General features: G+C 41.6%; 1 protein-coding gene and 1 long non-coding RNA gene across 5 annotated transcripts in view; one reads left to right on the top strand and one right to left on the bottom strand.

The window, feature by feature from the left end:
- Positions 1 to 14226, top strand: part of setd5 (SET domain containing 5) — a 48182-nt gene that overhangs the window by 30894 nt on the left and 3062 nt on the right. For all 4 annotated transcript variants that reach the window (XM_019881698.1, XM_019881697.1, XM_019881699.1 and 1 more), the window contains 2 exons: positions 1135 to 1415; positions 2865 to 2986. In XM_019881698.1, the coding sequence (XP_019737257.1) occupies positions 1135 to 1415; positions 2865 to 2986 (403 nt within the window). The remainder of the gene's footprint in view (positions 1 to 1134; positions 1416 to 2864; positions 2987 to 14226) is intronic.
- On the bottom strand, positions 6839 to 8435 carry LOC109522866 (uncharacterized). Its single transcript, XR_002169642.1, has 4 exons — positions 8320 to 8435; positions 7586 to 7664; positions 7408 to 7509; positions 6839 to 6946 (listed from the first exon to the last, which is right to left on the bottom strand). It is a non-coding gene; the product is annotated as an uncharacterized LOC109522866 (long non-coding RNA).

Below are 14226 nucleotides of genomic sequence, written 5' to 3'. Positions count from 1 at the left end.
ACGCTCCTTTATTCTCATTGGCTCCACAAGCCATCCATTCATCCATCTGCAGACTCCCAAAAGCACCGACATTTCCGCTGAACTTCACGGGGTTGTGAAAAATGCTGTCCATTACAGGCGCAAAAAACACAAGCGCCCCGGGGCTGTCCAGCACTGACAGTCAAATGGCGCAGACATTCCTCCCAATCAAAATCAGTGCTGGTATATGCGTGCTGCCGAGAAGGCACAACCACCAAGCACAGATTATTCTCCTTTTATGAATGTCGTGGCCAAAAAATCGCAGAAAACAATCCACATCAGTTCCACACAATGTCACAACAAACACCATGTGACAAAACAAAACAAGAACAACAAAAAAAAAAAAACAATAAAAGTAAGGCCCTTGAAGAGCACTTGCAGACGGCTGCCTACTTGGGCGCCATTTTGGAAAAAAAATAAAAAGATGACTGGTATCGGCCGCCGTCACGAATAGTCACTGCATCGAAATAAGGCCGATACTGGCCAGATACTGCTACATCGCACCGGTACTCATCCCAAACCACAGTGATGGTTAATATTTTTTAGTAATTACTGCCATGAATTCCATTTGCCTAATATTTTATGCATGTTAATTAATGAGGAAACTTAAAGTCCAAAAATTGAGGTTGTTGAGGTCCTCTGTGTTACTGTGGTCATCATTTCTCTGCCATATACCCTCTTGTTCCTTTCTGTGTCATAACAACATTAAGATGCTGACTGCTCTGCTTTTCATTAAGTATTGCTTTATTTATTTGCGTGTGCTTGAACCTGAATCTGGATGTTGTCTTTTCATTGTAGTTGCATTGTGGTGTGATGCCTTGAAATTGCCTGCTTTTTCATCAAACATTCATGACAACATAATCAGACACCTGAGTGATCAACAGTTATTTGTACGATGATTTTTCTACATTAACGGCATTGTCAATTCCAAACTTGATTGTGCTGTGTTGTATAAAATATGAATAGTTCAACACTTAGGTGAGTTTCATTTAAAGACGTGCATGTTGTCCTAACTTGCTCAATCAATGTGCCAGCGGTAATTTGAATGACACAGCATTTTTTTTGTTGAAGTGCGCTTGTCATCAGAAGATATCACATCACATTTCTCCCTCTCAGGTGTCATTGCTGGAGTACCGTAAGAGGAAGCAAGTTAGCAACCGTGATCCCGAGCCATCCAGCTGCGGTTCATCCCTGGGTAGCACCCCAACTGGAGCCGGCTCTCACCACATCCAGGAGACCCACCATTCCCGCTACTTGATGCATCCCATTGCTTCTCCGCACAACTGCACGCCTTCATCAGGACACAGCGGTTCCATCCCTCAGATCGAGGCTGTCAGTCCTCCAGACCACCACAGCTCATGTGTGCAAGCGAAACACCCAGATAGGACCACACAGTGGTGAGAGCAAGCTATTAGAATTAATTATAGAAATGGGCACTTTACCCTATTTTGCCAGTCCGTCCTCTGTTTTCCGTTCCCGACCTGGGCACCCCTCCGGCAACATCCTGACGTCCTTAGTCATAAAATAATTGTCCTGTGTCCTCGTCCTTTCAAACCGATTCCATCACCAGACCGTGCCCCTTTCAAAAAAAAAAAAAGCATCTGTGTGTGACGCCATGGGAGAGAGGCTAACGGCTACTTGAATCCCTATTCATGTTACCACTATTTTAATACCTGCAGTCAAAAAAAAAGAACAGGCTAACACACAATTTATTGTGAATGGACCACTTCACACACAAAAAAATACTTGATTTTGTGTGTGTGTGTGTGTCTGCCCCCCCGCTGCTTCTCCTCTTCAAACTGCCCCTTGTAGGTGGGTACCCCATTGGACATGTTCCCCTTGAGGAAAACCAGCCACTAGGCAGGAAGGAGGGTGTAGTCGGCTGTTGGGAAAAAAAAAAAAACCCTCTCTCCAGCAGCGGAGCTTGGGTCTGGTGTATTGGAATTAATAAATAAATCCATCTACGCTTCCCTGTGCTCCACCAGCGTGTTCTAATGCAGTACGCGCGCTTAGGTGACAAGTGGCGCGTTTGAAGCATTCCAAGGCAATTTTTGCACTGAGCCCATTTCGCGCGAGTAGGTTGAAATGAACTTTTAGCTGCCTCATGTCGACGTCGAAAACGTCCAGGATATGTCACATGCAGGCGCATGAATATGCAGATGCAGTTGAATAATGTAAACAATAAATAAATAAATAAAACATCATGCGAATGAATAAGCAGACGTAAACAAACGTAAATAAAGTAAACACACACACACACACACAAACACACATACACAGGCATGCGCACACACATGGTGTGGGGCGGGACTGCGAGGGATACAACATGGTCAGCTTTCTTAACCGGCTGGCTTGAATTGTTTACAACTGTTGAAATCAATATAACTTTTAGCTGCCAAAACATACACCGTCAGTCAATAGACTCATTCAGTGGCGATGTGTAAACTTTTTGGGACTGGAAAAGAGTGCTCCTCCTTTTGTCCGCTTCAAGCAAAGTGAAGTCACTCCGACATCCAAACACAATGACAAGTGACACATTCGGCCTGAAGTAGTTGATTGGCGCATTACGCCCACAAAACAGGCTGGGCGTGTGTCTGTCAGTCATCTGTAAAATGGGTGTCTGTTGGTACTTGACCCGGTTAGGGACGATCACGCGGGCGGAAGAAAACCCACTTCTGTCTTTGCTTAGTCCATCTTTTTGACAAAACTTATCATCCTCCATACCCGAAATGAGCGTCCAGCCGGGACGGACTGTTCCATCCCAGGGACGGAATGCCCATCTCTGATTAAATACATTTTTATAAAACTTCCGATCAAGATTAACTCAGCTCTTGTCACCATTTTAGGATGGTCCCCACCAGTGTTGAACGTCTACGTGAAGGTCAAGGGGCATTGGAACGTGTGCTGAGAAGCATGAAGATGGAGCAGATGCTCAAGAGGAGCAATAGTTCAACAGAAAAAGAATCTGGTATGAAGAGATGAATGTAAAAAATGGGATGTTCAACTGAAATGGAAAACTTTAAAACACTTGTTTGGTTGCCCAAACAATAACCAAACTCACACTTTGGTATGTTGACAAAAGGAATGAATATGCAGCATTTTCCCGCCTGGGTGGGATACAGTAAACAGTCAAAATCTTTCTGAAAATACTAGCGGTGCAATTACCTGCAATTAATCACAGTCTTCTGAGTAACATGAATAAATGTGATTTCAATACATAATTGAATGAATAAATGTTTTTTTTTTGTTTTTTTGTTTTTTATGATTTCAAATGTGACATAAAAATGACGGGCAAAAACAACTAGTCTAAAACTACAATACAATTTAAAATGAATTATGTTGCACATATTCAAAAATAAGTACGGCTGTAGCAAGAAGTAACACTTATTTACTCCTCCCCCTCCCTTATAACCTTATTGATGATTTTTTTTCAATGCAGTATCATAATAGTAATCATAATTGTTCAGAAATATTGATGCATACACATCCTTATTCCTCTACACGCCAATACTTATCATCATAGGTTGCCGTAAGTTGTATACATGGACCATAACATTTTGTGTCATGAAAAGAGAAAGATGACGGCGTGCTACTGTAGGGGAGGTTTTTTTTTCATGAAGTTTTCCGAGTTAAACTAGAGATCATCTACCGAACTCAAGATGGAAAAGTTATAATTGAAGATGAACTTCTGAACTTGATGGTGATTAAAGTAAGAACCCTGGGCCACGATAATATTTCGCCGGTGACCAGCATGTCAGCTCCGAAAGAACTGAATCTGCTGAGGGCGTTTTGTCAGAGTTTGTTCCACACAAGTGCTGGCTCACGCTCAGGGGTCAAGAGAAGGGTATGAGCAATGTTAAATTGTGCCTACAAGTGCCCAGTTCGTGCGGAGAAGCTATCCCAAGATTTATTTTGCATTTCCTGGATGAATTACAATCCCCTGTCATTTCATCATGTGGACGTGTCGGCACTCCTTGGAAGAATGCGGCAAATAACTGCTGACATTGACCCATCGCAAAATCACGATGAACACTCAGGTACTGCTTGTGAAACATTGCTCGATGTTTCTGCTGCACTTGACGCCCAGATGACAGCCATGGAGGACTTCTCAAGCTCGAGCATATTTCCAGCTGATACACCGGGTTCTCCCAATGTTGGGCCCTCCCATACCCGTTGGATGTCATGGGCGGATGACAAGTAGCGCCTGGTGTGATCGTTGGTCATCGAGCCGAAACAATGGACCCAGTATCAGAAGTCACACAGCCTCCAGCGTGGAACATAGTGAAGGAAGGAGACCAAAGAGTGCTGCCCAACGTCACCCTACATTGCACGCACTTAATTAAAACTCCAGCAAGACAAGGAAGATGTCCGGAATAACCGGGACGAGGACTGGGAGCAGTCTACCGGCTGTCAAAACAAAGATGATGAGTGTATTTGCAACCAAGTTTGATCTCAATGTGGACGCCAGCACTCTTTGTAATTACTTGAAGGAAAAGCTGGGCCAGAAGGTAAAAAGATGAGACATAGCAGAAAATATAACATTTGTATTGCATCACTGCTGAATACAATGATATGGTGGAAATGTACGACCCACAGCTTTGGCCCACCGGAACGTTTGTCCGATGCTACGACAAGCCTCAACCTAACCCCAGAGGAGCACCCTGTGGGATACTAAAGAATCCTCCGGCTCTCGGCAAGATGGCTTGTTGCCCGGTGGTGAAATTGAAGCGCTTTCTGCAGCTGAGGAGTAGCGGCCAACCCCCCCGCAAGCAGCCAACAAGGACTAATAATGCTGATCGTTAACGACAACACTCGGGGTTTGCAAGGAGGTCACACTGTTTCAGAAAAGCCAAGTCGCTTGGTGGTGGACGCACTGCTTGTCGGGTGTGACATTTTATGCCTTCAAGAAACAAGATCAGGAGAAATTGAACACTAAAACAAGGACTTTCATGGGGCGGGTGAGTCCACAACTGGTCTCAGCGTGAAAATATTTGAGGAAAGCTGGGGATGTAGCCATGATGTAGAACGTTAAATATGACCCACTGGGCAAGGTATTACAATTAACTGTTGATTTGGCCATCGGGCTAGAATTTCATTCAAATAAAAAGAATTGTACAGTTCTAATGTTTATATGCCTCATGAATGACTGGAGAATCAGGCGAAATGTCTCAACAGATTAGCTCTGATGCAAATAATATACTGGAGAATTCTTCAGCATGTGGTATGGATGACCCGGTCCTTTTGAGCTCATCTACTTCTGATGGTTTGCAACCGATGTTGAAGGTGTGCTCCCGCTATGGCATACGTCAGGGGTGTCAAAACCCATTTTCGTCGCGGGCCACGTTTTAGTGACCATTTCCCTTGTAAAGCCATTATGACTGAAACCATTTAAAAAAGTCAATAATTACGGATTATTCAACTATTGTTTAAGTTGCTGTCATGGGAGGTTTGGCACCAAAAAAATGCTGACATCTCTCTTATCTCTTATTACATATAAAAATTTGAAATTTTGGTCCATATTTTGGCAAGCATCATGGAAGTTGACATCTTTGATTTGCTTTCAAGGGCCGCATAAAATGATGTGGCGGGCCAGATCTGGCCACTGGGCCTCGAGTTTGACACCTGTGGCATAAAACATGATATTAGATATACCCTAAAAGATACTCTCCGGCTGCTTTGCTGTTGAGAAAGTGTTCAATGTGCTCTGATTTTGTTAAGTGCTTATTGTTCAGAGCATATGTTACACTGTTCAGCTATGCTCCAATTGTAAGAAGAGGCAAAAGAAATTCCCTGTAATGATGCATTGAGGCTCCTTCTTTGACTTCCAAGGTGGGACAGTGCTTGTCAATTATTTGCTTCTTGAAGATTACCAACATTCGATGCACTACTACAACAGTGGATTTTTCCCTTCATCTGTCGCCTTGACAAGTCAGAGAAGCATACAATAGAAGCCTTGGTCAGCCCAGTGAAAAGTTGCTATCGATTTACTTCAGACGGCGTTGGCGCCATACTTGATCACATGTTCAGTTTTGTCTTTTTGATACTTATCTTTCTGTGTTTTTCTTTTTTCATTTTGCCTGTATGGACCTGTGTCTGCAATAAAGGAGAAAGAAAGAATATTCAAATGGATTTATCTATTTGTTCTCTTATGAAAGAATCCATTTATATTGTAGCTACTTTGTCCTCATATTCTTATGGGCAAATTGTTGATACCTCTCTATTAATGAAAGAAAAACCCACAGCCCACAGTGGTAACAGAAATAACCTGACAAATTATGTATACATTTTTTAAAAAAAAAAAACCCTCTCTCTCTCTCTCTCTCTCTCTCTCTCTCTCTCTCTCTATATCTCTCTCTCGCTCTCTCTCTCTCTCTCTCTCTCTCCTACCTACAGCGTTAGCATCATTGCAACCTGTTGTATGAATTATTATGAATTATTGTGGAAAAAAATCGGAGATTTCATTTTAAGGCCATAACTCCTAGCACTACTATTTGATATTTTGTCACTTGGAATGTTCTCCTTACCGTCACTGTATTGACCCCGATCCTGACGCTGACTCTTTGTGGACGAGATAAAACAGTCGAGCTGGCACCGCAGAAAGTCCCGCTCCTCTTCCAGGTCTTCAATTCTTTTCTGAAGCCAGGAGTTTTTCTCCACAGAAATCTGCAGCTGTGTCCGTAGGTTTGTGATCACCATGTAGGAGCTGCTGACGTGAGATGGGCCAGCAGATGGCGCCGACTCTGCCAAGGATTGAACATTGGCAAAACAAGTTGAAGGTCAAATTAAACATACTGTATAACTAAAAGAATGACATGGTATGTATTTAAATCATCCTCATGACTTTGCCTTAGGAAGCTTAATTCTAACACACGATGCAAATGCTATAGACAAGCTAACGATAAGCATTGATGCTGTGGCGTTACAACCCCTGAAACACATGTAGACAAACACACAACAATTTTGAAAGGAATATATTCTTTCTCCGGCAACATGACAAGCGGTCACAATCTTTGTGGAATTTTCTAAAAACAAACGAACAAACAAACATGGCCAGAGCACTGCAAATACATCTCAAGCCCTCCATAACAACTCAAATGATTAAAATCTACTGCCCACACCACTCTCGTCATCAATAACATTCCATTCAAGTTATTTAAGTCAAGTTTTGGGGGCCAAGTGATGTTGTTTGAGACGTCATGGTCATTTTAGCCAGCTTATTGGTTGATATTTTTATCTGAAACTTGTCACGTTACTACTTTATCCTGTATGTCTGAACGACACTTACCCCTGGTGGCCACAGCGAGCACACAAGAATCAACAAAGTGTGGGGCTGGAACGGATTATGGCATTTCCATTCATTTCAATGGGGAACGATGATGTGACAGTCACCTTCAAAATTTTGGCCACTTTGGTTGAAAAATCCTGCTTGCTGCTCAAAGTTGCTCTCCTCCAGCGGCATGGCTACTTCATAACGATCTTCGTTTTTTAGAACTTCAAAGGCAGGAAAGAATAGGAATGAATTATTTCAAAGGGACCGTGTACAATATTGTGAAGATGATTATCTTACTCTGCGGCTGTGGAGTGCCTAAATGCTTCTTGGATGTGGCTGCGGCATCAGACCTTCTTCCGTTATCCATCACCAACATCTAGAAAAGTGGAACAATATTTGATTAGAGCGAATTTGTTCTTTTTGTTGGCTTGCATTTATTTTTAGCAACACATATTTTACCTGAGGTGATCATATCCTGAACACGTGGAATGCAATCCATTACAGGAGCTGTGTTAAAAAAATATAAATAAAAACTGCCTTTACTCAACTCAACTCACACGGGAAATAATGCTGAGGTTTGATTGAGACGTTCCAAATTATCGTTCAAAAATGTGTGAAGATTGTAATGTAAGTTACATCTTAAAGAGTTGTCAGGACATCGTCATGAAAAGTGTTTCTGGTATTTGATTTGATTTATCCACAGTAGACAGGCAAAAAAATGTAACAACTTTTAAATAGGGTTATAAAAAAAAAGAAAACAATAACTTCATCTCAATCATTCTCTTTGTTCTCGCTTTATGCATGACTCGAAACTCAAATATAATGACATGTTTTGTTTTTGTTTTTTATAGTACAGATGCAATATGCTAACGAGCTGTTCAAAACCAGCCCGTCATAACAGCGAGCAACCATCGAGCTGTGAAAATAACGTCAATCACCCCAAAAACGTTTTTCTCCACTTCAGTCTGTCTTTCTGGAAATGCATCGTCCCATTTCTGTTGCAAAGGTGCCAGTGTGGGTACAGTACGTACCGGATGAAGGCTGGTAATAGGCTTATGACAGACATGTAATAAGACGTCGTTATTACTCTGTCATGTCGCCATCTCGCGAGCCCCTCCGCTAGCTAACAAGCTAACAATAACAATATTATTATTGCATGCTGGCAGACGTCATTTCCGGTTATAATCGAGTCAATAGTCAAAAAGGCGGGGCTTTCAAAATCATTTTTACATGATTTAAAATTTGACACTCCGTACCTAAAGTGAAATACAAAAGGGCACGGGCTAGAGAAACATACCTCATATATATATATATATATATATATACAATCTCAATCTGAGTGCACACACACAGCACTGAAACCGCCCTCCTCAAGATCACCAATGACCTCCTCTCCTCTGATTCCGGCCCACTGTCCATCCTCATTCTCCCTGACCTAACAGCTGCCTTCGACACCATCAACCTATATATATATATATATATATACAATCTCAATCTGAGTGCACACACACAGCACTGAAACCGCCCTCCTCAAGATCACCAATGACCTCCTCTCCTCTGATTCCGGCCCACTGTCCATCCTCATTCTCCCTGACCTAACAGCTGCCTTCGACACCATCAACCACTCCATCCTACTCTCTCGCCTGAAATCTCTAAACATCACCAACAAAGTCCTCACCTGGCTTCGCTCATATCTCACAGCCAGGAAACAATTCATCCACATCAACAAATGCTCTTCCTACACTGTCCCAAGGTGTCCCCCAGGGTTCTGTGCTTGGTCCTCTTCTCTTCATCCTCTACCTTCTACCCCTCGGCCAAATCATTCGTCATCATGGTCTCCTGTTCCACTGTTACGCTGATGACGTCCAGTTGTACATCTCCACCAAATCGTTCACACCAACAACCCACTCCACGCTAACTGTCTTTCTATCAACAACTCCACCCTGTTCCCCTCCTCTCACTGTCGCAACCTTGGTGTCCGTTTTCATAACAATCTCTCTTTCGACTTACACATCACCCAAGTCACCAAAACTGCTTTCTTCCACTTCCAAAACATTTCTCATCTCTGCCCTTCACTTTCTTTCAACGCCGCTCAAACCCTCACCACGGCTTCATCACCTCCCGCCTTGACTACTGCAATAGCATCCTCTATGGTACAACCTCCAAACTCCTCAATAAACTATAGTACATCCAGAACGCCGCCACCCGCTTTCTCACCCACGCCCGCACCCGTGATCACATCACCCCCGTCCTTAAGAACCTCCACTGGCTCCACTATAAAGCCCTTGACAATCAGGCCCCCTCCTACCTCTCCGACCTTCTCTAATTTCAATTTCATGATTCCTTTGAGTTTTGACATTTTCCTTTTGACGTTCTCTCTTTGTGACTACAAACATAGAGAGACAAACATTAAATAGTTTTGAGACAAAGCAAAAATCCATTATATTCAATGTGAATAGTTTGGGGCCTAGCACAGACCCTTGAGGAATCCCATGAGTTGATTTGATATTCTTCAACTGCACATACAGATAGCTATTATCGAAATCAATGGTTCCCAATGCCCGGGCTGCGGACCGGTACCAGTCCGTGGGTCATTTGGTACCGGGCCGCAGAGAAAGGCTAATAACTTACATTACTTCCGTTTTATTCATTTCAGAATCTGAAAGATGGTTTATTTTGAAAAATTACCGGATTCTCTCTTACATCCGTCTACAATATGTCACTCTTGATGCGGGTCAAGGCGCGCTTCTCAGGCATGTTATAGGTTACAGCTAAAATGAAACCTGAGAGCTAACAAAGTGAGTTAAAACTAAGGTCTTGGAAAGTTTTTTTGGGAAGGGGAAAAGGCCCAGCCAGGAGACAGAAGAGGAGCCTACAACTTTCAAGAAAAAGAAGGCTACATTTAATAGACACTAGTAGGAGTCCCACTTAAAATGCGGATTTATCTCAACAGGAGATTCCCACGCACCAAGGCCGTATTTTTCATGCACTTTTTATCTACGGTGTATCTTATTTTGAAGGCACATTTCAATGTTAGCATAGTGACCAGAGAATGTTGCGGCCAGATAGGAAGTTCCTTGTGTCATGATTCGTTTTTATTATGTTAAGAAAATACCACAGTTTTCATGCAGGTCATATCATATTATTTTGTTGTATTTATCCGGCCTTAAAGGCCAGTCCCTGAAAATATTGTCTGACATTAAACCGGCCTGTGGGGTAAAAAAGAGGTTGGGGACCACTGATCTAAATCACTTTTCATCCATTTATCCCATGTGCTGCAGTCGATCTAAATAAGTTTATATAACGCGACATACAATTTTACAAAAATTGTAAAAGTATTATTCCTGAATATTTATTTCACTTTCAACCACTCGACATGTTCAGTGGCATCAGTGCTATACATACACATATAGTTCTTATTTTTTTCTTTGTATTTTTGCACTCTATGGACAATAAAAGCGTTATTGTGCTATGACCAAAACATAAATATAAATCTATATAAATAAAACATGAATTGGAATATTTCATATCACACACTTTTTATGCTGTGTCTTTGATTTAAAGATGACAATACGCAAAAATCTACAAAAATTGTAGAAATTGTAACATATGGGGTAACCCATGTGTTACAAACATCGTAGAAATTGCAGCACAAGGGTTTAAAGGTATGCCACCTGTAATTTCTGGTTGACATTTCTTGTCACCACTAAAAGATGTGACTGACCAACAAAATGTTTACATCTTCACAGCGGGTCCTCGGTCGCAAGACATTTGGTCAACTTTTAACCTTATGGAGCTTCGTTCTTCATGTTTTTGGCTATTGGCCAAAATTTGCTGCCATGCTTAAGCTATACAGAGACGAAAACTATGTTTTTCGCAATCTCTGTTTGTCCATCTGTCTACTACAAGTGGTTTAAATTTAGTAGTACTGTATTTGGGCAAAATCTCGATCAAATTTGTGGTGAAAGGACTCCTGGAAATACAATACAATACAATACATGCTGATTTATATAGCGCTTTCACAACAGCGGCAGCTGTAACAAATGACGTAACTGACCATGAAACCACTGCTTCAAACCAAAATGGCGGACTTCCTGCTCATGTTATAGCATGACTTCTTAATCAGGGCTTGACTGGAGCAAGAAATCGGTGCTGGCATTTTGTAAACACTTGTGCGCACGCAAATATCTAAGTGCAGGCATACATGTAGGCACAACCGTGCAAACACGTTCAATATTCAAGCACGTGGTTGTGCACGATCATACTCCTTACTTTCTCTGAAAGTCATTGTTCCCCATACGATCCAGTCAAAATTTGCACATACAGTGATATTTTACAGTTAACCCCCAGCGAGTCCCAGGGACTCACTGATCAGAAAAGTATGAGTCCCATGATGCATTTAGAGAGTCCCAAATTTCAAATTCTGAAATGGTCTACTAGTTCAATTGCATATCATAATAACACAAACAACATATACATACAATTGTGAACAAATGCTGCAAAAATTTTAAGAATTAAGGAGCAGGCCTGAGGATTTCAGAAATTCACAGTAACCGTTTTTCGGTTCCGTCGGATTACCCAATGGGAAACCACGGTAACTAATTTTGGGTTCCGTAAACATTCATCATGGGAACCCATTTTTCTATTTTGACTGATATTCATAATCAAGAATTCTGAAACTAAAAAGTAGAATGTTTCAAGGGTAAATGTTTGAAAACTATCCATTAACAATGAACATTACATCAGCAGCTGTGTACTCCAGGTTTATTCCAAAAAATAAATGGATCAAAATATGGTGTAGTCATATGGCATCATTAATACAGCATACCACAAAATCAGAGTATTTTTTCCAATCTCACACTGCAAAGATTAATTTACTGGTAAATAATGATGTGGCTTGACATCCTCTTCCCAAGACGATGCATGTGTAATCTACTATCAATTTGACGAAAGTATCTAACACACGTCATCATTAGTTCTACCAACAGTTAACATTAACATTACTACACTTTGTGACGAATGTTTTATTCCTAAAGTTACCATGCTACAACTAGTAAATTATAGAATAACCAATACTGTTTCATCATATTTTTCATAGCGATTAGCCTATAGATCTAATGACCAACTTGCCTCGCAATCGTGCCTCTCGTCGTATCTCGCTCTCGTGTTCTGTGCCTACGTCACAGGTGAGTTTAGTGATACGCCCTTCGTACGATTCATACGAAAAATCAGACTAGCATTCCCATTTCTTAAATGTCGTAATTAGGAGACCTTTGTGAGTTTTTTTTGCCGCCATCTCAAACTTTCATCCGCGCGATTCCTTAGTTTTCGGACTAAAATAGAAATGCGCACATAACGTTATCTGTTCCGTCCCCCCCAAACACTGAAAATAAAACAAAACCAAAATAAATTAGAAGAAACACACTCACACACCACACCACAAACACCCATACAGACACAGTGAAATCGCATTGATCACACAGGAGAGACTTGATCGCGTACAGTCAACTCGTGTGTGGTGAATTTTATGGTTAAACGATTTTTCGGTACTGTCAAAATGACGCCACGGAAACGACACGCTACCGGTAACAATCGTTACCGTGAAATCCTCACGCCTGCCGTATTTTTTATTTTTTGTTGTTCCGTCGAAAACGAAGCAAGACTGGAAAATTGGATCAATACCTGTATCTGTTGTTCCCATCTTTGTGTCAAGTTTTTGCAGGCATCAAACCAGCACACCTGCAATCCCCCTGGTTAATTTTAATGCAAGGTGCCATGATAGTAACGGATGTGACGTTAAGTCGTTGACCATGCCTTCCCTTGCCCCCACCAGTTGCTAACAAGGGATACCCCAGATTATTGGTGTTGGCGTCTACATTGTTAAACATGGTACTTAAGAGCTGAGCTTGTACCTCAAATAGTTAAACATTTAACCACAGGCTCACAAATCCATTTGAATGGATTAATACTGTAATTGTACTTCTGCTAACAAAAAAAAAAAAAAACAAAACATCAGAGTTAAACAAAATGTAACATCCAATTTTATCATCATAGTGAATTAAGTGCACTCTTTGGTGTTTGAGCTACATGCTTTATCAAGCCTCAAATTCACCTTTTTGAAAAAATATCGAGTATACATAGGCGCTAACTGAAACACGGGATCAACCTTCAGTTAAAGACAGTTGCTTACCTTAATCACCAGGATCCCCGCTGTCCCTGGTCGAACGGCAGAACGCAGGTTGCTCTTTCAACTATCCATCCAGCGATCCATTTTTTGAAGCGCATTTTGGACTAATTTGAAGTCCAACCGCATGTTATACAAGCAGCTGGCTAGCGCTAGCCGAACCGGTGTATTTTCCGGCAGGAAAGCGGCCTACTGCTGTGATGGGAGTGAGGCAAGCAATGATGTCACAAAGACAAAGGCAAACTCTGGGTACACTCTCTAGTTGGGCTTCATTGACTAGTGATGGGAAAATGAAGCCTCATGAAGCAATGAGGCCTTCCATCCAACTGGTTCGTTCCTGGGCCGAAGCATCATGAGGCTTTATTTGTGCTACTGCGCCATCATGTGGAAAATAAATGTCATGACAGACAGTGATTAAAATGATACCATGGATTTGATGTAGAGGTAAAATCGGGCCAAAAAAATCCAGCCCGACCCGGCCTGCTGGTATTTAAGCCCAACCCGGCCCGAGCCCGACCAATTATCTTGATTTACAGGCCCGAGCCCGAAGCAAACCCGACCGACATTTCCTATTTCATTTGTGATGACTCGGGAGGAGGAGGGGTGATTTGTGATAACAAATTAAAGCCTGTCTTTTGTCACAAAATCTAAGTTAAACAAGTCTGTATAATTATTTACATCTTTAAAACATGTATTTCTGTTTCTGAAGAGGGTATATTAACCGACAATTTTCCATCATTGACGGATTTTTTTT

The sequence above is a fragment of the Hippocampus comes genome, unplaced genomic scaffold (assembly GCF_001891065.2).
Source record: "Hippocampus comes isolate QL1 unplaced genomic scaffold, H_comes_QL1_v1.1 scaffold746, whole genome shotgun sequence".
NCBI classification, from domain to species: Eukaryota; Metazoa; Chordata; class Actinopteri; order Syngnathiformes; family Syngnathidae; genus Hippocampus; species Hippocampus comes.
The sequence above is the reverse complement of the archived record's forward strand: the minus strand, read 5'-3'. Positions and strand labels throughout refer to the sequence as shown.